Here is a 27,127-nt window from a genome sequence, read left to right as displayed (position 1 = left end):
GCACGGACAATTCTACACACCAGGGACAATTTACAATTTTACTGAAGCCAATTAGCCTGGCCCACGAGCATGCGATTGCATGCATCTAGCGCGAACAAACGTGGTCGCTTGAGGCGTACGGCCTCGCGGGGCCGGTCCCAATTCCAACCGCGGAGGCGTATGGAGTTGTGCGGGGATGGTCCCGACATCATACTCATGAATCAGCAGGGGAGGAGGCGGGCCGACTGAATTTGGACGTCGCACGGCGTCGGACGGTGACGTCATCATGCAACGGCACGCCAGGCGGTGACGTCATCGGGCAACGCCACGCGCTAGACGTATATCATCCATCAAGACACTGCGTATGACGTCAAGACGCTGCGTACGACGTCAAGACGCTGTGTACGACGTCAAGACATTGTACGTCCGTTGAGGCGCTGCGTTCGGCCTCAATGCAGCTGCGGGCCGACAGGCCATTGGCGCGCGGGATTTTCAGACAGTGCAATATTTGCGGCGCCCCGTGTGATGTCGGGACCAGCTCTGCACAACTCCATACGCCTCCGGCGATTGAAGTGGGACCAGCTGTGCGGGGCCGTACGCCTCAAGCGACCACGTTTGCTCGCGCTAGACGCATGCTATTGCATGCTGATGGGACAGGCCCTTAAGTCTTTGGAGTGTAGGAAGAAACCGGAGCACCCAGAGAAAACCCACGCGGTCACGAGGAGAACGTACAAACTCTGTACAGACAACACCCGTAGTCAGGATTGAACCTGCGTCTCTGGCGCTGTAAGGCAGCAACTCTACCGCTGTGCTACCGTGCTGCACTTGATTGGAAACATACTTGGTCCCAATACATGGACACTGCATTCATCTGCATTTTCTCAATTAAGTTATCCTAGAAATAATCTTTTGGCCGTGGGGATGCAGTTTCTTGTGCAAATCTGCCTGCAAATGCATTGAGTCTCACCAATGTAGGATCTGCAATGGAAATTCAAAAATCAGCAAAACTGTTCATTTTTAAAATCTTTTAGTAAATTCACAACCTCTCACAACCCGTCCTCAGGTGAGGTGTGTAACCAACCTGGTTCAGCAATAGAATAGATGGAGAACGCTCATGTGCGATGCAGATGGATACATGAGAGCTACAGAATGAAGGACAGTTGACAAGAAGGATCTCGATCCGAAACGTCCCCCATTCATTCTCTCCAGAGATGCTGCTTGTCCCAATGAGTTACTCCAGCAGTTTGTGTCTACTTTCGGTTTACACCAGCTTCTGCTGTTCCTTCCTACACATGGCAACATTCAATGATGTGTTAGTTAAACCAAACATAAATAAAATCTCTGACAAACCTTTAAATGCAGACAAAATCTTTAATCATCAGTATCGACAATCAAGGAGCCCCAGCATCTAACTGGCCACAAAACATACCCCTTTCCTCTCCCATCCTGATATCCAGTCTGAAGAAGGGTCTCAACCCGAAACATCACCTATTCCTTTCCTCCAACGATACTGCCTGACCTGCTCCAGCATTTTGTGTCTGTCCTGCCTCTGATAACTTCTAGCCTGACCCTGTTTAGTTTAGTTTAGAGATACAGCGAGGAAACAGGCCCTTCGGCCCACCAGGTTCGCGCCGACCAGCGATCCCCGCACATTAACACCATCCTACACCCACTAGGGACATTTTTTTCCATTTACCAAGCCAATTAACCTTCAAACCTGTACGTCTTTGGAGTATGGGAGGAAACCGAAGATCTCGGAGAAAACCCACGCATGTCACGGTGGGAACGTACAAACTCCATACAGACAGCACCCGTAGTCGGGATTGAACCCGGGTCTCCGGCGCCGCATTCGCTTCTGCAGTTCCTTCTACCGTTGCGCCACCATGTTCCAAACCAGGAAATGCACGTTTGCAATTCCTACCCAAATAACTAGATCACGTTAGGCAGAACTGAATTGTGAAGATCAGCAAAGTTTCCCATTGGCATGTAAAGATTGTTGAACAAAATCCACGCTGTACGTTCCTTCATAAAACAAACCCGGATGTCTAAATGTATTTAAGTTTTAAAAAATCACATTAAATAAATATCATGTCACTCTGAAAATCTTACAAACTAAATCGATCCATAAAATTGTGACTTTCTAAAACTAAAGGATCATTTGACGTCATTATAGTGTGTGAGGAATCCGGAGCACCCGGAGGAAACCAACGCAGGTGACGGGAAGAACGTACAAAGTCCGTGCAGACAAGCACCCGTGGTCAGGATCGAACCCAGGTCTCTGGAGCTGTGAGGCAGTAACTCTGCCGCTGCGCCACTGTGAAGTGTCTATTTATGTGTGTGTAAGGATTTTTATTTTCTGCATTTGTAATTTTGAATGATTTGTCTTGACTGCTTTACAGCTAAGACCCTCTTGGAGTTGACTGAAAACGCTGGTGTCACCAAAATAGGCAGCCTCTTCAAGCAAGCAGGTCTGACCACCTATCTGGAGAAAAAAGAGCCTTTAACTCTTCTTGCTCCTCAGGATGTTGCCTTCAAGGGTAAGTGGAAACTGCGCACCGCTTGCATCATGAATATTGACTATTTCTTTTAACACTTAAACTATAAAGCAAGGTTTTCAACAAAAACTTTAACACATCAGTGTAATTAACAGTCCTGTTCTTAACACTAGAAATCCCTGTGCATAGAATGAGGGGGCACCCCATTGAAACTTACAGAATAGTGAAAGGCCTGGATAGAGTGAACGTGGAGAGGATGTTTCCACTAGTGGGAGAGTCTAGGACTAGAGGGCACAGCCTCAGAATAAAAGGACGTACCTTTAGAAAGGAGATGAGGAGGAATTTCATTAGGCAGAGGGTGGTGAATCTGTGGATTCCATGGGTTGAAGGCTGTTTCCATGCTGGATCTAAACAAAACCAAGGCCACCCTGACTCCTCGGCACAGAGGCCTGGCTCTGCTGGTGTCATTCCCCTTCACAAGGGAGACAGGGTGGGGCGTAATGATGTATAGCCAGCTCCGTCCACAAAACAACACAAGGGATAATTTGATCCGCCACATCCCAGCTTAACTAATGGTCAGACCCGTCAAAACCACAGTGCTTTCGAATTTGTAGGAAATAACTGCAGATGTTGGTTTAAATCGAATGTAGACACAAAATGCTGGGGCAACTCAGCGGGACAGGCAGCATCTCTGGAGAGAAGAAGAAGGGCTTGAAGAAGGGTCTCAACCCAAAATGGCACTCATTCCTTCTACCCAGAGATGCTGCCTGTCCCGCTGAGTTACTCCACAAAGGAAAAACTTTTTCACACAGAGAGTTGGGAATATGTTGAATTCTCTGCCTCAGATGGCAGTGGAGGCCAGTTCTATGGATGCTTTCAAGAGAGAGTTAGATAGAGCTCTTAAAGGTAGCGGAGTCAGGGGATATGGGGAGAAGGCAGGAACGGGGTACTGATTGTGGATGATCAGCCATGATTGCATTGAATGGCGGTGCTGGCTCGAAGGGCCGAATGTCCTACTCCTGCACCTATTGTCTATTGTCTATAATAAGTCCCTCAAAACGTGAAAATAGGAAATGTAATCATTTCACATTTGTTCTGTACAAATTATTCTTTGTTGTGATGCGTTTGGAGTCTGATTCAAAACCACAATTGACTCATGATTTTCTTTTTAATCATATAATTAATCACAATTAATCATTTTAAAACAACCTGATGCCTTTTGGTTTTTGTGATTTGTTTTGTAATTTTAATTGCTCCTTTGGTTTTCGCTGTAAACCCTTGTGTGTTTTCTTCAGATTGAATGACATGTTTTTGAAACCCATCAAAGGTTCCACACATTTCCACACATCAGACACTGAAAGTAGTTGGTATTCGTGATAGTCTCATGTAAATATCTATTAGTCAAAAATTGTCATGCCTTGTGGAATAAAATCTGTTGTCCTGGGATCGCTCTGATCATTTGTTCAAAAATTGTTCAAATTAATTTGACCAAAATATCTTTGTTCCCACTGAGACATCATTTATATTTTATAAACTTTCAAAACAAATAATGTTGTATCAGAATGTTCAGCAGTGCTGGGTCGACAAATCTTTTATGCAAGTTTAGTTGGTAAGATTTGCGGTGGTTAGAACATAGAACAGCAACTGCTGGTTAATTCATGACGTCAAAAGTGATAGGAGTAGACTTAGGCCATCAAGTCTACTCCGCCATTCAATCATGGCTGATCTATCTCTCCCTCCTAACCCCATTCTCCTGCCTTCTCCCATAACCTCTGACACCTGCACTAATCAAGCATCTATCTATCCCTGCCTTATATATATCCACTGACTTGGCCACAGCTTTCTGTGGCAAAGAATCCCACAGATTCACCTGCCTCTGATTTTATTACCGAGCAGTTTTGCTGCCTCTGTCTATGGGAGAATCCATTTGCAGTGTCTCTAGAAGTCTAATGGACTGCCTGGCACCTTGAACTTCAACAGAAATCCATACTTTGTAGCTCGTGATGTCTGATCTCCCCAGTGGCCCATCCATTTGGAATGAATGCAATGCTGCACGGTAATACAACATTTGATGATTAGTTGCATCTTACAGGACAAGTTTTTCCCCCCTTGACTACTTTCTTTACAACAGCCCAGGAATGAACTACCCCCAGCAGAATAAGATATCTGACCCAGAGACTTGAATAAATGACAAAAAAAAAACAATTCCTGATTTTGAGGTGATCTCTCTTTACCTGAGATTGGGAGAATGTATAAACTTTAACGTGAACGTAATGATGCCATGGCACAGCGGTAGAGTTGCTGCCTTACAGCGCCAGAGACCCAGGTTCGATCCTGACTGTGGGTGCTGTCTATAAGGAGTTTGTACGTCTCCCTGTGACTGACTGCATGGGTTTTCACCCGGTGCTCTGGTTTCCTCTCACACTCCAAAGATGTACAGGTTTATAGCTTAAATGGCTTTGGTAAAGATTGTAAATTGTCCCTAGTGTGTGTAGGATAGTACTAGTGTGCGGGGTGGACAATGGGCGGCATCGACACGGTGGGTCACGCTGGATCTCCAAAGACTAAAGTAAAGTCTGACACAATGATGTCCTCACTGCCCATCCATCAGTATTATGAGCTGAGAATTGTAATCATTGCAGTGATCAATCTGATAAGGTATCACTTCTGATCACACTATTCAACTGCCTGCTGTCTTACTGAGCAATCCATTAACATCTTACATGGATACATATAGTAGATACATAGAAAATTGGTGCAGGAGTAGGCCAATCGGCCCTTCAAGCCTTCATCCACAATCAGTACCCCGTTCCTGCTTTCTCCCCATATCCCTTTATTCCACTAGCCCCCAGAGCTCTATCTAACTCTCTTTTAAATACATCCAGTGAATCGGCCTCCACTGCCTTCTGAGGCAGAGGATTCCACAAATTCACAACTCTCTGGGTGAAAAAGTTTTTCCTCATCTCAATCCTAAATGCCTACCTACCCCTTATTCTTAAACTGTGGCCCGGGTTCTGGATTCCCCCAACATCGGGAACATATTTCCTGCATCTAACTTGTCCAACCCCTTAATAATTTTATATGTTACTATCAGATACCCTCTAATCCTTCTAAATTCCAGTGAATACAAGCCCAGTCATTCCATTCTTTCATCAAATGACAGTCCCGCCATCCCGGGAATTTACCTGGTGAACCCACGCTGCACTCCCTCAATAGCAACAATGTCCTTCCTCAAATTAGGAGACCAAAACTGCACACAATGCTCGAGGTATGGTTTCACCAGGACCCTGTACAACTGCAGAAGGACCTCTTTGCTCCTATACTCAAATTCTCTCGCTATGAAGGCCAACATACCATGATGCCATCTTCTGGTGACAGTCTAGGTTACCACCTGCTGACTGACATGTTCCATGTGTTTAGTTTTAGTTTAGAGATACGGCACAGAAACCGAGGCCGCACGGACAAGCTATCCCCGCACATTAAAACTACCCTACAAACTAGGGACAAATTACATCTATACCAAGCCAATTAACCTACAAACCTGCGCGTCTTTGGAGTGTGGGAGGAAACCAAAGATCTCGGAGAAACCCCAAGCAGGTCACGCGGAGAACGTACATACAAACTCCGTACAGACAATACCCATAGTCAAGGATCGAAACCAGGTCTCCGACATTGTAAGGAAGCAACTCTACCGCTGTGCCACCTTTCCACCCTGGTACAGATCCGCAATAGGCTCATGCCATCTTTCTTCAGTGAATTTTCTTCTCACCCAATGTATTTTTCTAGCTCCATCTCAAATGTAACTATATGTCAAACACCTGAGTTTTTTTTATGGTGCTGAGTTGCACATGCCTACAATACTGTCCACAGTGTACAGATATAGGGTTTAGAAACATAGAAACATAGAAAATTGGTGCAGGAGTAGGCCATTCTGCCCTTCGAGCCTGCACCGCCATTCAATATGATCATGGCTGATCATCCAACTCCTGTACCTGCCTTCTCTCCATACCCCCTGATCCCCTTAGCCACAAGGGCCACATCTAACTCCCCCTTAAATATAGCCAATGAACTGGCCTCAACTACCTTCTGTGGCAGAGAATTCCACAGATTCACCATTCTGTGTAAAAAATGTTTTTCTCATCTCGGTCCTAAAAGATTTCCCCCTTATCCTTAAACCAGCGATCCCAGCATGCGAACACTATCCGGCATGCACTAGAGGCAATTTACAATTTTACCAAAGCCAATTAGCCTCCACGGCACGTCTTTGGAGTTTAGGAAGAAACCGAAGTTCCCGTAGAACACCCACCCACGGGGAGAACGTACCAACTCCATACAGACAACACCCGTAGTCGGGATCGAATCTGGGTCTCTGGCGCTGTGAGGCAGCAACTCCACCACTGTTCCACCGTGCCGCCCACCATGGTCATGTTCTTTCTATAGACATGGTTAGAACAGGAACACAAGCAGGTCCACAAATAGATTTAGCGTGGAAAATTGTCTGAGTGAACTACTTAGTCTAACGTTTTTCTGCTGTGTTTTTATGTAGAGGAAACGACAGTTGTCAATGAAGATCTGCGTAATCTACTGCTGGACCATATCGTGAAGAATCAACTCTCATCTAAATACATGTACCATGGGCAGATACTTGATACCTTGAGTGGCAAAAAACTCAGAGTCTTTGTTTATCGTAACGTATGTATTCATTTTTTTCCCCCCTAAATATCACTGTTTAGTATTACTGTTTAGTTTATAGTTACAGCGTGGAAACAAGCCCTTCGGCACCACTAAGTCTGCGCCGACCAGGATCTCGGCATACTAGCACTCTCCTACATACTAGGGACAATTTACCAAAGCTAATAAACCTATTGGGAAAGATAGCATCAAATCGGAAAGGGAGCGGAGACAATTTGTGATGTTACCTGAAATGGAGGGCTTGAGTTCCACTTCAAAGCCTGGTGCTTACAATCTAGGCTGATACTGCACTGAACGGCGACTAAAATCATAACTGTCCTTTGGAATAGAGGGGGCGGCACATGGCGCAGCGGTAGAGATGCTGCCTTACAGCGCATACAGCGTTGGAGACCCGGGTTCCATCCTGACTACAGAGTTTGTATATTCTCCCCGTGGACTGTGTGTGTTTTCTCTGTGAGCTCCGGTTTCCTCCCACACGTACAGGTTTGTAGGTTAATTGGCTTGGTATAAATGAAAATTGTGTTTTGGATAAATGGATGGTGTTAGTGTGCGGGGGTCGCTGGTTGGTGCAGACTCGGTGGGCCGAAGGGCCTGTTTCTGTGCTATATCTCTAAACTAAACTAAACTAAACTAAAGAGGTTGCTTAATCTGCTCCTTTGTATGGGTATAGAAGAGCACTTTTCGAACTCTCAGTTCCTCTGACTCCTTCCACCAAGTCAATGTTATACCCATTTGGGTGGCTCTCCCTGGATCCCAAGTGATCCCAGGGGAATTGAGAACCAGGGGACATAGGTTCAAGGTGAGGGGAGGAAGATTTAATAGGAACCCGAGGGGTAACGTTTTTACACAAAAGGTAGTGGGTGCATGGAACGAGATGCTGAAGGAGGTAGTTGAGGCAGGTACTATTGCAACGTTTAAGAAACATTTAGACAGGTTCATGGATAGGATAGGTTTAGAAGGATATGGGTCAAATACATACAGGTAGGACTAGTGCAGATGGGACATGTAGGTCGGTGTGGGCAAGTTGGGCCGATGGGCCAGGTTCCACCTGCATGACTCTATGACTCATCTCTTGGAGGTATTTTGCCAAAGGCCTTGCTAAACCATGTAAATGTCTCCCATCCTGTTCTTGTCAATCTAAATGGTGGATCCAAAGGCGTTAGAGATATTGGTTAAAAGATTAATATGGGCCAGAATGTTGGAAAGCGGAATGAATGACGGGGAAGGTACACAAAAATGCTGGAGAAACTCAGCGGGTGCAGCAGCATCTATGGAACGAAGGTAATAGGCGACGTTTCAGACCGAAACCCTTCTTCAGTCTGAAGAAGGGTTTCGGCCCGAAACGTCGCCTATTTCCTTCGCTCCATAGATGCTGCTGCACCCGCTGAGCTTCTCCAGCATTTTTGTGTACCTTCGATCTTCCAGCATCTGCAGTTCCTTCTTGAACACAAGAATGACGGGGAATCCTTGCATTCCCTCCCTCTCTCCGTCCCTCTCCCACCCTGGTTGTTGTACTAGTTTCACTGCCGTCCTGTTGAGTTTCATTGTCTATAGAACTCGGTTTCACCTGGCCCACAGCCATCAACGGCCTGTTTCTATCACCATAGTCTTTTTTTGCATATCATCCATTCATTTGCTCTATATCTCTCTATATCACAGTCTATATCTCCCATTTCCCTCTCCCCGGATTCTCATTCTGAAGAAGGGTCTCGAATCGAAACGTCACCTATTCCTTTTCTCCAGAGATGCTGTCTGACCCGCTGAGTTACTCCAGCGTTTTGTGTCTATCTTCAGTTTAAACCAGCATCCCTAGTTCTTTCCCGTATAAGAATGTCCCTACTCTTTTTCCAAAAGTTCCCTTGTATATCCACGCAAAGGAACAGACTTATCAACCTCTCTTCCAAAAGACAGTCCTGATTTAAGTCATCACTTCGTGCAGTATGAACCTAGATTCTAAGCACAAAGCTTTGAAGAGCAACTCAAAATCTACTGGATCAATAACAGCGTCAATTACATCTAATGATGTTGATGGTAGATGCATCAAATACAGATGACTGACACATTAAGGGCAGATAACAGGTTCATGAATATCCTGTAAATGACAGAATTAATTTGAAACTAGAAATAAATGTATCCTATATCATTGAGATTTAGATTTAATGATTAGCAGGTTCCATTGTTGCGTGACTCACATGCCATCCTTTTTCATCATGACTGACATTCATATACATTCAGGAGTATAAAAAATCATACTATCACATATTCTTGGGCTGACATTGAGAAGATGGAAGATAGACACAAAATGCTGGAGTAACTCAATGGGTCGGGCGGCATCTCTTGAAGATATGGGATGGGTGACATTTCAGGTCGGGACCCTTCTTCAGACTTGAACTGAGAATGTGGAAGCAGTTAAACATAAGCTATTACATTTGAATATAGTCTTATCATCCCAACAATTTCCCACTGATCAGGCCATGAGTGATGTTGACTACATATCGCTGCCTATGGGCATGGCAGTTTCATTCTCTGTAGAGGGTTGAAGAAGTTAAATATCGCAAATCCATGTTCATCTATGAGCACATGGTTCAAGGTCATTGATGATGAGGTTGAACATGGTTAGACCCTAAGAGACTGCTCTGAGGAACTCCAGTCCGGTCCGAAGAAGGTTCCCGACCAAAATGTTCGTCCATTCCCTCCACAGATGCTGCCTGACCCCCTGAGTTCCTCCTGCACTTAGTGCTTTGCTCAAGTTTCCAACATCTGCTGTTCCATGTGTCTCCACTGTTGTGGTCCTTGGGGTGAGATGACTGGTCTGAAACAATGACGCCAGTTCTTCTTAAGAAGAATTTTCCAATGGGCTAGAGACATGTGATTACACAGAACTAGTGTGACCCAGGCTTGATTCTGACCTCGGAAGTTTGCATGTTCTTCCTGTGACTGCGTGGGTTTCCTCCCACATCCCAAAGACAAGCGGGATTGCAGGTGAACTCTCTAAATTGCTCCTCGTGCATAGCTAAGTGGGTACGGAAGTGGGATAACATAGAACTACTGGGAACGTGTGATCAATGGTTGGCGTGGACTCGGTGGGCCGAAGGGCCTGTTTTCATGCTGTGTCTTTCGATCAATCTTTCAAAAATCCTAGGATTACTGTATGTTTCCATTAGGACATGTGAAAATGTCTTCTGACCTGAGGAATTCTCTGTTCCTTTAAGGCTTTGTGTGTGGAGAACACATGTATTGCTGCACATGATAGAAAAGGAAGATTTGGTGCCATGATGATAATGGACAAGATACTAACCCCTCCCGTCGGCACCATCATGGACATCCTGAAAGCTGATGACCGCTTCAGGTATGCAGTTATATGGAAAACAACGCTTAGTTTAGTTTAGTTTATTGTCACATGTACCGAGGTACAGTCAAAAGCTTTTTAGCTGTGTGCTAGTCCGTCAGCGGAAAGACTATGCATGATTACAATCATGGGCGGCAGGGTGTGCAGCGGTAGAGTTGCTGCCTTACAGCGCCAGAGACTCGGGTTTGATGCTGACTACAGGTGTTTGTCTGTACGGAGTTTGTACATTCTCCTCTATACCTGCGTGGGTTTCTCCGAGATCTTTGGTTTCCTCCCGCACTCCAAAGTTGTACAGACTTATAGGTTAATTGGCTTGGTACAAAATGTAAAATTGGCCCTTGTGTGTGTAGGGTAGTGTTAATGTGCGGGGATCGCTGGTCAGGGCAGATTAGGTGGGCCGAAGGGCCTGTTTCCTCACTGTATCTCTATAAACTAAACTAAAGTTGCATGCTATCCAGTCAGCAGAAAAACTATACATGATTACAGTCAAGCCGTCCACAGTGTACAGATACAGGATGAAGGGAAGAACATTTAGCACCAGTAATATCCGTTTAAAGATAGTGCGACGGTCTCCGATGAGGTCGATGGATGATTGCTGATCGAAGCGGACTTGTTGGGCTGAAGGGCATGTTTCCACGCTGTATCTTTGAAATAAAAAAAGAAAAAATTCAGTGGGTCAGGCAGCATCTCTGGAGAGGTGACGTTTCGGGTCAAGACCCTTTTTCTCCTTCAGAAGAAGGAAGGACCTGACCCGAAAAGTCACCTATCCATGTTTTCTAGAGATATTGCTTGACGGGCTGTGTTACTCCAGCACTGTGTCGATTTAGTTAACCAAGATCCAAGTTTTCTGTAGTAACTGCCTTTAAACTCCTGTTTAACAAATCTCTCAAAGGATTCAGTAGCTGGGTGAGTGAAGCTAGTGCAACGACTAGGATGGGGGAAGGATGGAGAGAGATATATTTATGTTCTCAGGTTTCATTCATTGTTCTTTGTTGATTATTACAGCATGCTGGTGGGAGCTATCCAGACAGCAGGACTCACCGAGACCCTTAACAGGCCTGGGACCTTCACGATCTTTGCACCGACCAATGATGCCATCCTTGCTCTTCCTAACAGGGAGCAGATCAGAGTGATGGGTAAAAGCTCTAGCACGCCATAGTTTCGCTTGCAATAAGGTTTAAGGTGAAGGGGAAAAGATTCAATAGGAATTTGAGGGTAATTTTTTCACACAAAGGGTGGTGGGTGTATGGAACAAACTGCCAGAGAAGATAGTTGCGGCAGAGACTATCCCAACAGAAACAGTTAGACAGGTACATGGATAGGACAGGTTTAGAGGGATACGGACCAAATGCAGGCAGGTGGGATTAGTGTAGTTGGGACATGTTGGCCGGTGTTGGCAAGTTGGGCCAAAGGACCTGATTCCACACTGTGTCTTTCTATGACTCTATGACTCTATGACTAAAGATATTGTAGAATACGAACAAACTCGATCCATTACTTTGCATTGCACAAATGATGATGTGGTGACAATAATGGAAGCCCAGAACCTGGTGTTTCTAGGACTGGTCAACCCAGAGGTAGAAACAAGGAATTGCAAATGCCGGTTTACACAGAAGGACACTGTGCTGGAGTGACTGGGTGGCACAGTGGCACAGTAGAGTTGCTGTCTTACAGTGCCAGAGACCCGGGTTCGATGCTGACTATGGGTGCTGTCTGTACAGAGTTTGCACATTGTCCCAGTGACCGTGTGGGTTTTCTCCAGGTGCTCCCGTTTCCTGCCACACTCCAAAGACGTACAGGTCTGTAGGTTAATTGGCTTCTGCAAAATTGGTCTTGTGTGTAGGATAGAGCTAGTGCATGGATGATTGCTGATCAACGCAGACTCGTTGGGCTGAAGGGCATGTTTCCACGCTGTATCTTTGAAATAAAAAAATAAAAAAACTCAGTGGGTCAGGCAGCATCTCTGGAGAGGTGACGTTTCGGGTCAAGACCCTTTTTCTCCTTCAGAAGAAGGAAGGACCTGACCTGAAAAGTCACCTATCCATGAGATATTGCTTGACGTGCTGTGTTACTCCAGCACTGTGTCGATTTAGTTAACCAAGATCCAGGTTTTCTGCAGTAACTGCCTTTTAACTTCTGATTCACAAATCTCTCAAAGGATTCAGTAGCTGGGTGAGCCTCTCTCCCCAGATCTTTTCCACCAGATACAGTAGCTTCTGTGTGACATGTAGTCCCAATGCCTGGGGAGTGAATCTGTGGAATTCTTTGCCACAGAAGGCCGTGGAGGCCAAGCAGTGGATATATTTAAGACAGAGATAGATAGATTCTTGATTAGTGCGGGTGTCAGGGGTTATGGAGAGAAGGCAGGAGAATGGGGGTTAGGAGGGAGAGATGGATCAGCCATGATTGAATGGTCTTATGATCTATCTCTTATGATCTTATGGCCTCATGAATCAACATTGGGTGCTGCAGTCTGTGTGGAGTACCTGTCCTGTGGAACTTATGTAGATGGGACATATTGGCCACAAACAGTGAAAAACTCTTTGGACATTCTGAGCCGCTATACGTACATGCATTAGCGTTGCCTTTGGTAACGGTGTTCACAGATCGATCTTTGTACCAGGCACCCTTGTAGTCATGTGCCCCCCTGGGATGATATCCCATCCCTTGTTAAAGTAGTGTCTCCACCGCATTGTCCAGCAGCGGAAGGACCCCAGACTGTGGTCAGAATTGAAAAGTTTATTTCCAGCATTTTCTCTTTCAATCTCACTCGGATAAGTATGTTTTGTTGAGAAGAAGTAGTTATTAAAGCCCACAAAAAAATGTTGCTGTTGCTGACGTTTTGGTTTCTTTGCCTCTCCTTCCTTCCCTGCAGCGGATCCCACATTGTTGAAGTATCATATCGGTGAGCAAATCTTGGTCAGTGGCGGAGTAGCCAGCCAGATTGTGCTGTTGAAAACCCTGCAAGGTTCCAACTTGGAAATGAGAAGTGTGAGTATTTAGTGTTACCATTCAATTCTCCCATTCAGAAGAAGGGTCTCGACCCGAAACGTCACCCATTCCTCCTCTCCCGAGATGCTGCCTGTCCTGCTGAGTTACTTTGGCTTTTCGTGTCTGACTGGGATTACTATTTGGGCAGCGCAGTGGTTTGAGTTTGAGTTTAGTTTTATAGTCACCTGCACGCACCGAGGTTCAGTGAAGTGATTTTGTTGCGTGCTAACCAGTCTGCTGAAAAACAATCCTTGATTACAATCGAGCCATCTACAGTGAAAAGATACATGGAATAACATGAATAACATTTAGTGCAAGATAAAGCCAGTAAAGTCCGATCAAAGATAGTCCGAGGTAGTTCAGGACTGTTCTCTCGTTGGTGTTAGGATGGTTCAGTTCCTCGAAGTGCCATAGACCTGGATTTGTTCCTGACCTTAGGTGCTGTCTCTGCAGAGTTTGCACGTTTTTTCTGAAACCACATAGATTTCCTCCGGTTGCTCCAGTTTCCTCCCACATCCCAAAGACATATAGTTAATTGGCATCAGTAAATTAGCCCTAGTGTGTAGGGGGTAGATGTGAAAGAGGAATAGCATGGAACTAGTATGAAACGGTGATGGATGGTTGGCGTGGACTCGATGGGTCAAAAGGTTTGTTTCTATGCTGTATCTTTTAATCAATTCAATCAATATTCAATCAGTTCAATCAATTTGTTCAATACTACTTGGTGGCACAGTGGAGCAGCGGTAGAATTGCTACCTTACAGTGCCAAAGACCCAGTTCGATCCTGACTGCAGGTGCTGTCTGTACGGAGTTTGTACATTATCCCCGTGACCACATGAGTTGTCTCCGTGTGCTCCGGATTGTCCTCACACTCCAAAGACATGCAGGTTTGTAGGTCAATTGGCTTACTTAAAATTGTAAATTGTCCCATTTGTATAGGATAGCGTTCGTGTATAGGGAAATCGCTGGTTGGCACGGACTCGGTTGGCTAAAAGGCCTGTTTACATGCTGTATCTCTCTGAAGTCTAAAGTAATGTCTAAAGGCTGTGTTCTCTTTCAGAAAAATCACGTTATCAATGTAAATAAAATTCCAGTTGTGGATGCGGACCTGATGGCCACCAATGGTGTCATCCATGCCATCGATAGTGTTCTGCAGATCTCTGGTAAGCATCAGGATATGTTAAAAGAATGACAAACTGTTTTAGGTAAAGACACCACTGTGTCTGTGGGATACAGTGAATAACACACCTAATTAAAACTGAGATAAAATACTATGGATGCTGTAAATCTGAAATAAAAACAAATATTACTGGAAATACTGAGGCTTTACAGGTTGTGAGGTTATCCACTTTGGCGGCAAGAACAATAAGGCAGTTATTATCTGAATATTGTCAGATTAGGAATAGGGGAGGTGCAACAAGACCTGGGTGTCATTGTCCATCAGTCACTGAAAGTAAGCATGCAGGTACAGCAGGCAGTGAAGACCGCTAATGGCATGTTGGCCTTCATAGCAAGAGGATTTGAGTGTAGGAGCAAGGAGGACCTCCTGCAGTTGTACAGGGCCCTGGTGAGGCCATACGTGGAGAATTGTGTGCAGTTTTGGTGTCCTAATTTGGGGAAGTACATTTTTGCTTTGAGGGAGTGCAGCATAGGTTTACCAGGTTATTTCCCGGGATGGCGGGACTGATAGATGATGGGCTTATATTCACTGGAATTTAGAAGGATGAGAGGAGATCTTATAGAAACATATAAAATTCTTCAGGGATTGGACAGGCAAGATGCAGGAAAAATGTTCCTGATGTTGGGGGAGTCCAGAACCAGGGGTCATGTTTCTGTGTTTCTATGCTTTATAAGATGCTGGTCAGGTGCATTTAGGAGTATCTGTACAAAACTGTTGGAAGATTCACTGTCCTAAAGGGACTTTGGGGGCCCATATCTGTGGAAGGATGTGCTGGCATTGGAGAGGGTCCAGAGGAGGTTTACGAGAATGATCCAGGGAATTATTAGGTTAATGTATGATGACTGTTTGAAGGCAGTGGGCCTGTACTCGCTGGTGATTAGAAGGATGAGGGGAGACTTCAGTGAAACTTACCAAATAGTGAAAGGTCTGGATAGAGTAAATGCAGAGAAGATGTTTTCGCTAGTGGGAGAATGTCGGGCCAGAGAGTATAGCCTCAGAATAAAATAATGTACCTTAAGAAATACTTTAAATTGACCGGTCCCTGATTATATTGGACAGCATTGTCGAGACAGCCTGAAGTATATAGGTGGAATCGATGGGAAGGATGTTGTTTGGTGTGATGGTCTGGGCTACGTCCACAACTCTCTGCAATTTCTTGTGGCCCTGGATGGAACGGCTCCAAAACCAGATGAAATGCTTTCCACGGCGCATCTGTAGAAGTTAGTGTGGGTTGTTGGGGACATGCTGAACTTCTAAGGAGCTAGAGGCGTTGGTGTGTTTTCTTGGGCATATGTTTGGTGCAGCTGGTTCTGGACAAGTTGCTGGTGATATTTATTTTGATCATCCCTATTCAGTGCCAGTTACAGCTTTCAATTGTAAAGAAGAGAATTGGTACCATGTTGAGTTGGCGTTACCTTAAAAAAAATATGATCATGGAGTGAATGGGTGGAAATGTTCGTATTTAATTTGAAATTGCAGAAGTGTACTTTTAGTTTAGAGTTGGTTTAGAGCTGGTACTTCTACACCCGAACCTCCAGACTCAGAAACAGCTTTATTCCCAGAGCTATAGCGGCTCTGAACCGGCCCTGCTGAGTGCCCCCCATCCCCCCTGGACTGTCTCCCTCGGATGGTCACGTCGTACAGTCAATTCATCTATTTATTTATTTATTTATTTATTTATCCATCTATCCGTTTATTTATTTATTTATTTATTTATTTACCTATTTATTTATTTATCTATCTATTTGTTTATTTATTTATCTATCTATTTATTTATTTATCTATTTATTTATTTATTTCTTTTTACATCGGTTGGAAGCTGCATATAAATCTGACAATAACATTTATTATTATTATTATTATTATTATTATTATTATTATTATTATTATTATTATTATTATTATTATTATTATTATTATTATATAATCTATTATTTATTTGGCCAATGGTTTAACTCATTGGTATATGCACCCACTGGCTCTTAATGGAATGTTATGTTTCATTTATAAGCTGCAAGACAAACTGAGAGTCTAAATGGCATGGAGATCAGCAGTGAAGATATCTTGCGTTTCAGAGTACGGCCTGCCAAGGTAGGATTCAGTGACGTTTTCCATTAAAAAATACAAAAAAAAAGATTTTTTGTCACTACATTGTAGAGGGCGGCACAGTGATGCAGCGGGTAGAGCTGCTGTCTCGCTGGGCCAGAGACAGGGTTTGATCATGATCTCAGGTGCTGTCTGCGTGGAGTTTGCACCTTCTCCCTTTGACCGTGTGGACTTTCTCCGGGTGCTCCAGATTCCTCCCACATCCCAAAGACGTGCGGGTTTGCAGCTTAATTGGCGTTGCCTGTAAACAGCCCCGAGTGTGTTGGGATTGGGAAAGTGGGATAACATCGAACGGGGGATCGATGGCCAGTGTGGACTAGGGGGGGCCGAAGGGCCTGTTTCCATGCTGTCTTTTTCAATCAATCAATCATTACAGAAAACATTATCAATTCACATGGCCCATGTAATTATGCCAACTAATACAATGCGGAAGTTTTTGAAGCAAAGGTAAAGTGTTTGGTAAGAAACATTTACTGGGTATTGGGTTGGGGTGCACCATCTCCAAACAGGTCACAGCATCAATCCGCGTAATAAGCCAGCAATCTCATCTGTGAAGATTGCGACTGTTTGATAACATCCCCCCAATCAAGGTTTAGATTAGTTTAGAGATACAGTGCGGAAACAGGCCCCACCGAGTCCGCGCCAACCAGCGATCTCTACACATTAACACTATCCTACACACACTAGGGACAATTTTACATTTATGCCAAGCCAATAAACCTACAAAAACATGTACATCTGTGGAGTGCGCAAGGAAACCAAAGCTTGCAGAGAAAACCCACACAGGTCACGGGGAGAACGTGAAAACTCTGTATAGACAGCACCCAAAGTCAGGATTGAACCTGTGTCTCTGGCGCAGTAAGGCACCGTCACCGTTTCTACCACTACGCCACTAAGTTTCTCCCATGATTGAGAATAGGTAAAGGAATTGGTGAGAGAGATTTTCCAATAATGAATGTGTAATGAAGAGGCACTCAAAGGATAGATGAAATGTCCACAGAAGGGACAAACAGAATAGGCTTCTGATCTGCACAATCATAAGCCACAAGTGATGGACCCAACGTCCTTGAGAATAATTCTTATTTTTATGGACAACCTTCAGGAAAATCAAAATCTAAACTTTTTTTTTTGTGTTGCAGATTCCAAATATCAGGATTCGAAAAGGTATGTCAAGCATCCTGAAATAATTATGGGTTTTAATTTTGTGGCATCAAAACTCACGATATAGTTTTGTTATACAACTGAATGTATTACGTTTGAAACCGTATTCATCCATCAGCCTGAAGAAGGGTCCCGACCTGAAACATTGCCTATCCATGATCTCCAAATATTCTGCCTGACCCGCTGAGTTACTCCAGCAATTTGTCTTTTTTTTCTCCATTTGTAAACCGGCATCTGCAGTTCCTTGCGTCTAATTAAAACTCTAATTAAATTGTGCTTTTAAATTTCAGTTACCAGAGGTGCTCATCAGAAGAAAAGCAAATAGTAAGACTTGGAAAAACAGCCACTGAATCATCCCAACTTCTTTCAGAAACATTGAATATGGCGGAGTTTTCTATCTCGAATGTTCATTAGCCATAGTATTTCATTGCCTCATTATGAATTCACATAGCCTGCTTGTTTGTACATTTTTGTTGGAATCGAAACTGCGTTGTTACTTTTTATACACCGCTTGTGATTACATTTTGCTTTATTAATGTGGAATCTTGTTTGAACGTAGGGTGACTCTTACAAGGGAGGTAGATAACTTTAATCACCGATAGTATGGTATCTCTGTACACTATGCATGTATACACTAAAGTGCAAATGTGTGTAACTGCTGTGTAGGCGTCTGCACATTATTCATGTCTGTATTTTGTGTCAGGTTGTAAAGGTAGGAGTGTGTTTCGGATGTATTTGTGTATGTGTAGCAAATAATTTTATTTCATTTGATACATTTGCCAGTTAGCAGAATGTTTCTGTGGATATGTCTTGCTTTCCAAAATGCTGTTAAAGATATTAGCCAGCATTTATCTGCAAGGAAATATTTTCTACAGTATCAATAATATTAATTCCCTTTAATATTTAGGTTTGTGTTTGAGTTTAGTTTATTGTCACCCGTTCGGAGGTTCATAAATTGTTGGAGCGGAATTAGGCCATTCTATTCCGCCATTCAATTATGGCTGATCTATCTCTCCCTCTCAACCCCATTCTCTTGCCTTCTCCCCATAACCCCTGACTCCCCTTAAAAATATCCATTGACTTGGCCTCCACGGCCGTCTGTGGCAATGAATTCCACAGAATCACCAAAGAAATTCTTCCTCATCTTCTTTCTCATCTCCGACAGTGAAAAGCTTTTGTTGCCTGCTAACCAGTCAGTGGAAAGACAATCCATGATTACAATCGAGCCATCCACAGTGTACAGATATATGATAAAGGGAATAACGTGAATAGTTAAAGTATGAAATGTTGCTGTTGGAGTAGAGATTTTAAAGTGTGGAGCAATTGATTGCAATGCGTTTGTGATGATCATCCACCTCTATGGTTAGCACACAAAGTCGCCTGGGTTGGGCACCTTGTAACCTCTATGATACATGTGCATGTGGTTGTGTTTATAGACTTTAATGCTTCCTAACAGTATTAAGATATTTGCATGTCACGAGCTGCTGTTTGGTGTTACGCTGTTTCACTTACGCTTTGGTAAGGTTAAGGATACGTATTTCCAAATTTGTTGGAAAATAATTTTTTAACTGTGTATTTATCTTTACAATTTCCTCTGTAATATGTTCTTAAAATGCTGTTTCCTCGAGGCAATTTCCAGCTACCATAAAAAGTTCAGTTTTTTAATTAAATCTGATTCTTTATTAATTGGAGATCTAACAGTCTTATGATAATGATGATACCATATTTATTGGATTGCCTGAACAATGCTCTGTCATATAAAGGGAATATTGTTCTTTGTTTTGGGATGTGGTGACAGTATTTTCACTTATGCTGTGGTTGAGTTTAATACAGGGTGGAAACAGGCCCTTCGGCCCACCGAGTCCTTGCCGTCCAGCGATCACCCCGTACACTAACACTATCCTACACATTAGGGATAATTTATAATTTTACCAAAGCCAATTAACTTACGAACACTAGTTCTATTCTACATACAAGGGGCAATTTCCCAAAGCCAATTAACCGAAGGCACTACAACGGGTGGTGAAAACCGCGCAGTACATCATCGGTGCCCCGCTCTGTGCCATGGATGCCCTCCACCAAAAACGGTGTCTGTGACGGGCTGGGAAGATCATTAAAGACCCCTCCCACCCCAACCATGGACTGTTTGCCCTCCTCCCATCAGGGAGGCGATACAGGAGCCTCGGGTCTCGTACCAGTAGGATGAGGAACAGCTTCTACAATAATACCATCACATTGCTGAACTTGGAGTCCCGCCGATAGACTTCTCCGGTCTCTCCGTCCACATTGTTCGATTATTATTTGACTATTCTGTATTTTTATTTTTATTTCTATATTGCACTATACTACGGACTGACGCTAAACTGCATTTCGTTGTACCCATACTCGTATTTGTGCAATGACATTAAAGTTAAAGTTGAGTTGAATTGAACCTACAAACCTGCATGTCTTTGGACTGTGGGACAAAACCAGAGCATGGTGGCGCAGCGTTAGAGTTGCTGCTGTATAGCGCTTGCAGCGCTGGAGACCCGGGTTCAATCCCGACTACGGGTGCGGTCTGTACGTTCTCCCTGTGACCGCATGGGTTTTCTCTGAGATCTTTGGTTTCTTCCCACACTCCAAAAGACGTACAGGTTTGTAGGTTAATTGGCTTGGTATAAATGTAAATTGTCCCTAGTATGTGTAGAATAGTATTACTGTGAGGAGATCGCTGGTCGGTGCGGACTTGGGATTGAAGAGCCTGTTTCCGCGCTGTATCTTTAAATTAAACTAAACTAAACACCTGGAGAAAACCTGTGTGGTCCACAGGGAGAAAATACAAACTCCAAACTGACAGCACCTGTAGTCAGGATCAAACCTGTAAAACAGCAACACTGCCACTGCGCCACCCTGCAAGCACTTTGAATTCAGCATCTGATATCTCGAACAATCCCAATACACATTAACACATCCTGGCTGGAACAAGTATCATCGGTAACAATTCATTTAAACAGTAAAATCAAATAACCATATAACCATATAACAATTACAGCACGGAAACAGGCCATCTCGGCCCTACAAGTCCGTGCCGAACAAAATTTTTTTCCCTTTAGTCCCACCTGCCTGCACTCATACCATAATCCTCCATTCCCTTCTCATCCATATGCCTATCCAATTTATTTAATAATCTGCATTTCATTGTCACACATCATGAATCTAAATGGTAGACAGCTGCTTTGGATGTCATCCAATTTATAAACTGAAGTTCATTGTTGTGCAATTTACCAACATTGGAACATTTCGAAAGCGTCTCCAGTTGTGGAGCAGAACTTTGAATAACCCAAGTGTTATCGTTGGGGTCTATAACACCACTTCTCTCATTTTCCCAGCAGATATCTTGCAGAGTGGTTTAAATTTGTTGAGACGTAGTCAGATATTCTGTTACAATCTGAGGAATGGGAGCCATTCAAAATAAGTGTTACTTTAAGAAGATGTCAATGTGCGAGTAGATATGTGATGGTCTTGGCAAAGACATTGTGGGCGCAAGGGCCAGTTCCGGTGCTGTACTGTTCCATGTTCTATGTTCCTTTAAACCAATCTCCACTGCCTACATATGAACTATATCCCTTCATTTCCTGCATATCCATATGCCTATTCACCAGCCTCTTAAATCCCACTATTGTACCTGCCACCCCTGGTAACACATTCTAGGCACACACCACTGTGTAAAAAAATAACTTGCCTGCACATCTCCTTTAAACATTCCCCTTCTTACCCTTCAGCCTTGACATTTCCATCATTGAACAAAAGGTTCTGGCTGTGTACCCTATCTATGCTTCACCATAATTGTATATGCTTTCATTAAGTGTCCCTTCAGCTTCCAACTCTCTCGAGAAATCAATCTTAGTTTGTCCAACCCCTCCCTGTTGGGCCTGTCCCACTATGGCAACCTTATTGGCGAGTTTAGGAGAGTCTGCGCTCGCTACAAGCTCGCAGCATGGTCGACACATGGTCGTAGGTGGTCACTGGTTAGTCTCCTTCATAGAAACATAGAAAATAGGTACAGGAGTAGGCCATTCGGCCCTTCGAGCCTGCACCGCCATTCAATATGATCATGGCTGATCATCCAACTCAGTATCCTGTACCTGCCTTCTCTCCATACCCCCTGATCCCTTTAGCCACAAGGGCCACATCTAACTCCCTCTTAAATATAGCCAATGAACTGGCCTCAACTACCTTCTGTGGCAGAGAATTCCAGAGACTGACCACTCTCTGTGTGAAAAATATTTTCCTCATCTCGGTCCTAAAAGATTTCCCCCTTATCCTTAAACTGTGACCCCTTGTTCTGAACTTCCCCAACATTGGGAACAATCTTCCTGCATTAGCCTGTCCAACCCCTTAAGAATTTTGTAAGTTTTGTAAGTTCATGGTCGAGAGGAGTTGTTGAAATGTTGAAAAACATGTTGAAACATTTTCTGCGAACAAAAATTGGACAGCATGGAGAAAATTGATACTTTTTTAGTCGTAGGTCTAGTCGAAGTAGGCCATAGTAGGTCGGCATGTTATCGTAGGCAATCGAAGGTAGTCAAGATAGTCGTAGATAGTGTTATTATTTCTCCTTTGCACCTTTTTCTTCAACTCCTGAAACAGCTCAGGTGGTATTCTGCTAAAGTTTTTAAAAGCAGCCAAATCTTCTTCATGCAGCACATTTATCAGGTTTTCATACTGTCCCAACCTGAATCTCCTTTGGAAGAGGGGCTTCACCCACTGAGACCTCTTCTTGGGCTACCTTTTCACCCTTGTTCTTGTACTTCTGCCTTCCGCAAAGCAAAAGGGTTGCTGCAAGAAGCAGGGATTGTATTTTTACTGCGAGCATTTTCTTTACGGGTTCCTCCCTTGCACACATGGCTTGGGATGATTTTAAACAACGCCCTGCAAGCCATTTTATAGTGAAATTACATTGTAAACATGACGTCAGTTTTGTAAGTGATCATTTGAGCTGTAGCCACTTGTAGCTTGTCGTAGTTTGTTTTCGGTGTTGTCGTCTGAAGTCGAAGGTGGTCATCTTCAGTCTCCACTACTGGGTGTCCAATTTTCCCGGGAGCAACGGCAATTAAATCGTAGATAGTCGAAGCTAGTCTTCAACATAGTCGAAGAAGGTCGAAGGAGGTCTTCGACATAGTCGTAGGAAGTTCTCCACATAGTTGAAGAAGGCCGTTGGAAGTCTTCTACTTAGTCGAAGGATGCCAAATTTTCGGCGATATAACAAGACCATGACAGTCTCCTAAACACGCAAATAAGGTCGCCATAGTGGGACAGGCCCTACAAGCTAACACCCTCTAATGCAGGCAGTGTTCTGACAAACCTCTTGTGCATCCTCATCAAAACCTCCAAATCCTTCCTTGAAAGGAGCAACCAGAACTACACGCAATACTCCAAATGTCATAAGGTCATAGGTGATAGGAGTAGAATTTGGCCATTTGGCCCATCAAGTCTACTTCACCAATTCAATCAAGGCTGAACTACAGTATCTCTCCCTCCTAACCCCATTCTCCTGCCTTCTCCCCATAACCTCTGACACCTGTACTAATCAAAAATCTACGGTATCTATCTCTGACTCAAAGTATATCCACTGACTCGGCCTCCGCAGCCTTCTGTGGTTTAACCAAAATACTATAAAGCTGCAACATGACTTCTTAGTTTAGTTTATTGTCACATGTACCGAGGTACAGTGAAAAGTTTTTGTTGCATGCTAACCAGCCTGCAGAATTACTACGAGCCATTTACAGTGTATAGAATAGATACATGATAAGGGAATAACGTTTAGTGTCCTGACTCAAATTCAATGCCCTGACTGATAAAGACAACCATACCTTCGGGCTTTTGGGATGAAATAATCACATTTTAATAAGATTATCATCAAAATATGTGGCTGCAGTTCAAAGCCAGACTCCTTTTAGTTATTGACTAAAGTTTCAATCTACTAGGATGGTTCCCATTTGTTCGTGTGAAGTGAAAGTGACTCCAAGATTGCTCTACATTATTCATTGTCTACTTCTTGACCGAGAGTTATGCAAGCTGGTTCTAAAGTTTTATAAAATAGTAGCTACAAATTTAAAACAAATTCTATGAAAAAGGAGAAAAAAAAGAATACAGGATACACGAACTTTGTTTGCTAGTGGCCATTTTATTCGCGGATAACATATTTTAATCTTCAGCACTATAAAATGTGTCCGATGGTCATTGTAATATGAATAATTGTCTATACCTTGTTGTGGGCTGAGATCAGCAAAGGGGAATTGCAGATCTACATCGGAAGGCAGCAGTTTCAAGTCAAACTTGGAGCAATGGGAAGGAAGCCATCAAAGGCAGGAAGCCTTGTGATCTATGTGCGGGCAAGGAGTTCCAACAATTTCACTAAGGTGAAATTGCCAAAGCGAAAGATAAACATAGACAGAGGAAGGAATGTCAGGCGGTTGTGACCAAACTATTAGTTATGTGTAGGAGGGGGCTGCAGATGCTGGTTTACACCAAAGATAGAACTGAAGAGGGAACTGCACAATGCTGGAGTAACTCAAGGGGGACAGGCAGCATCTCTGGAGAGAAGGAATGGGTGACGTTTCTTCAGACTGAAGAAGGGGTCTCGACCCAAAATGTCACCCATTCCTTCTCTCCAGATATGCTACCTGTCCTGCAGAGTTACTCCAGCATTTTGGAACAGTTAGTTATGTTGTTGGACATATTAACATAAGTTGGGGGTTTGATATGCCTTACCAGGATCTGTATTTAAATCTGTCTAAAATCACTAAAGATCCAGATAATTTTAAATCTCCAATCTTCTTTGTTTCCCTTTGTTTGCGTTGATTGTGAGGAACTGTCTTGATGTTTGTGTCGTTAAATTCAAAGTCAGTTATGCGATTCCTAAAATGTAATGGTGGCTGCGGTTGGCATTTCCTTGCGGGTCCCTTTGTTGTTTGAAGTGTCTGCCAACATTTAAGTCACCCAGTCATTAAATCAGTCTGAGATATTCGTTTGTGTTTATATCATCCAATTTTCTAAATGCCCATTTACAGTAAAGTCTCACAGCACTGGAAACTTGCCCACAACGCTAAATCGTTTTAAAGCCACTATTCATTCCATGCCAAATTTGCACTCACCATTCCAGGAATTTGGCTAATCTCTATCTATTAGTAGGAATATCATTTTGAATGAACTTCTTTATTTAGTTACCTCTTTCGAAGTTAGTACCCACCTTCTCCACATCTCAAATTGTTTTAAAACCAGTATATATTATTTCATTTTATAAAGTTTAACTATTAACAGTCAAGTATCTAGAGCACTTAATAGTGACAATAGTCCTTTATTTTCTGGAACTAGTTGTAAAGGGCCTGTCCCACGAGCATGCGACTCCGTGCGGCAAGCGCGACCTAAAGGGCCGGTCCCACCAGCATGCGACTGACTGCATGCGGCAAGCACGAACTAACGTGGTCACTTGAGCCGTACGGCCTCGCGGGGCCGGTCCCACTTTGATCGGCGGAGCCGTATGGAGTTGTGTGGAGCTGGTCCCGACATCGTGCGGGGCTCCGAAGAACTGACCGTGTTTAAAAATTCCGCGCGACAACGGCCTGCCGGTCCGTAGCCGCCTCGACGCCGTATCATTCACTCGACCTCCGCACGGCTCCCACTTCTGGTTTGGTTGCGCTTGCCGCATGGAGTCGCATGCTCGTGGGACAGGCCCTTAAGAGTCTTTTAGCTTAGTTTAGTTTGGAGATACAATGTGGAAGCAGGCCCTTCGGCCCACTAAGTCCGCGCCGACCAGCGATTCCCACTTGCTAATGCTATCGTACGCCTGCTGGGGACAATTTACAATTATACAAACCTGTACATCTGCGGAGTGTGGGAGGAAATCGGGGATCCAGAGAAAATCCATGCGGGTCACCGGGAGAACATACAAACTCCGTACAGACAGCACCCATAGTCAGGATCGAACCCAGGTCTCTGGTGCTGTAAGGCAGCAACTCTACCGCTGCACCACTGTGCCACCCGAGTCCTATGTAAAATGAATGTGATTGACACAATACTGGGTCCAACTCTAAAGCACTATCAGGCTTGCCACATAAAACGGATTGTTTTTCTTTGCAGTTGAAGAATATTTCAATTAGCAAGTGAGTGTTGACGTAAGAGACGTGTCGAGATTGATAATGGAGAGGAAATGGTTTAGAATTTTGCATTTGACACATTTTATTAAGGAACATGAACACCAACTTCTTGGATGAGTACAGAAAGATTATTTAGCTTTTAGTTTACTGCGGTGCCGTGTAGTGCAGAAACAAGCCCTTTGGCCCATCAAGTCCTTTGAATCTTTTAAATTGAAATCTTTGATCTCCGCAGATGCTGCCTGACCCATTGATTTTGAAGCAATAATTTTGCTGATCCAATCTTATCTCACACTGTAATTGTTATGTTTCTAGTGACCACTTCATTTATTATAAACCGACTGACTCCCACAGCTATCTAGATTACACTTCTTCCCACCCTGCTTCCTGGAAGGACTCTATCCCCTACTCCCAATTCCTCCGTCTACGTTGCATGTGCACGCAAGATGAGGTGTTCCATACCAGGACATCTGATATGTCCTCATTCTTTAGAGAACGGGTTTTCCCCTCTTCCATCATAGATGAGGCCCTCCCTTGGATCTTCTCGATATCTCGCAGCTCCGCTCTTGCTCCCCCTCCCCCACCCTCCCACCCCGTTGCAACAGGGTCAGAGCCTCTTAGTCCTCACCTTTCACCCCATCATCTGCCACATACCGCACATAACCCTCTGACATTTACGCCACCTCCAACGGGATCCCACTAATAGCCACATCTTCCCATCTTCACCCCTTTTCACTTTCCGTAGGGACTGTTCCCTCCCCAACTCCCTGGTAAACTCATCCCATCTCACCCAAACCACCCCCTCCTCAGGTACTTTCCCCAACAACCGTAGGAGATGCAACACCTGTCCCTGTGATTCTCCCCTCGACTAAATCCAAGGACCCTGGCAGTCTTTTCAGGTGAGGCAGAATTTCATTTGGACCTCCCCCAACCTGATCTACTGTATCCTCTGTTCCAGCTGTGCACTCCTATATATCGGCAAGACCAAGCGCAGGCTCGGCGATCATTTTGCTGAATACCTCCACTCAGTCCACCTATA

General features: G+C 43.9%; 1 protein-coding gene across 1 annotated transcript in view; it reads left to right on the top strand.

The window, feature by feature from the left end:
- The window catches only part of tgfbi (transforming growth factor, beta-induced), a 69,878-nt gene extending 50,255 nt beyond the window's left edge, over nt 1–19,623 (top strand). Inside the window, exons 9-17 of the mRNA XM_055643202.1 lie at nt 2,379–2,516; nt 7,021–7,166; nt 10,379–10,515; nt 11,521–11,651; nt 13,391–13,506; nt 14,567–14,669; nt 16,698–16,777; nt 17,932–17,956; nt 18,244–19,623. Coding sequence (XP_055499177.1) covers nt 2,379–2,516; nt 7,021–7,166; nt 10,379–10,515; nt 11,521–11,651; nt 13,391–13,506; nt 14,567–14,669; nt 16,698–16,777; nt 17,932–17,956; nt 18,244–18,278 — 911 coding nt within the window. The 3' untranslated portion in view covers nt 18,279–19,623. The remainder of the gene's footprint in view (nt 1–2,378; nt 2,517–7,020; nt 7,167–10,378; nt 10,516–11,520; nt 11,652–13,390; nt 13,507–14,566; nt 14,670–16,697; nt 16,778–17,931; nt 17,957–18,243) is intronic.
- The last annotated feature ends 7,504 nt before the right edge of the window (nt 19,624–27,127 follow it).

The sequence above is a fragment of the Leucoraja erinacea genome, chromosome 11 (assembly GCF_028641065.1).
Source record: "Leucoraja erinacea ecotype New England chromosome 11, Leri_hhj_1, whole genome shotgun sequence".
Taxonomy (NCBI): domain Eukaryota; kingdom Metazoa; phylum Chordata; class Chondrichthyes; order Rajiformes; family Rajidae; genus Leucoraja; species Leucoraja erinaceus.
This window is presented reverse-complemented; position numbering and strand designations above follow the sequence as displayed.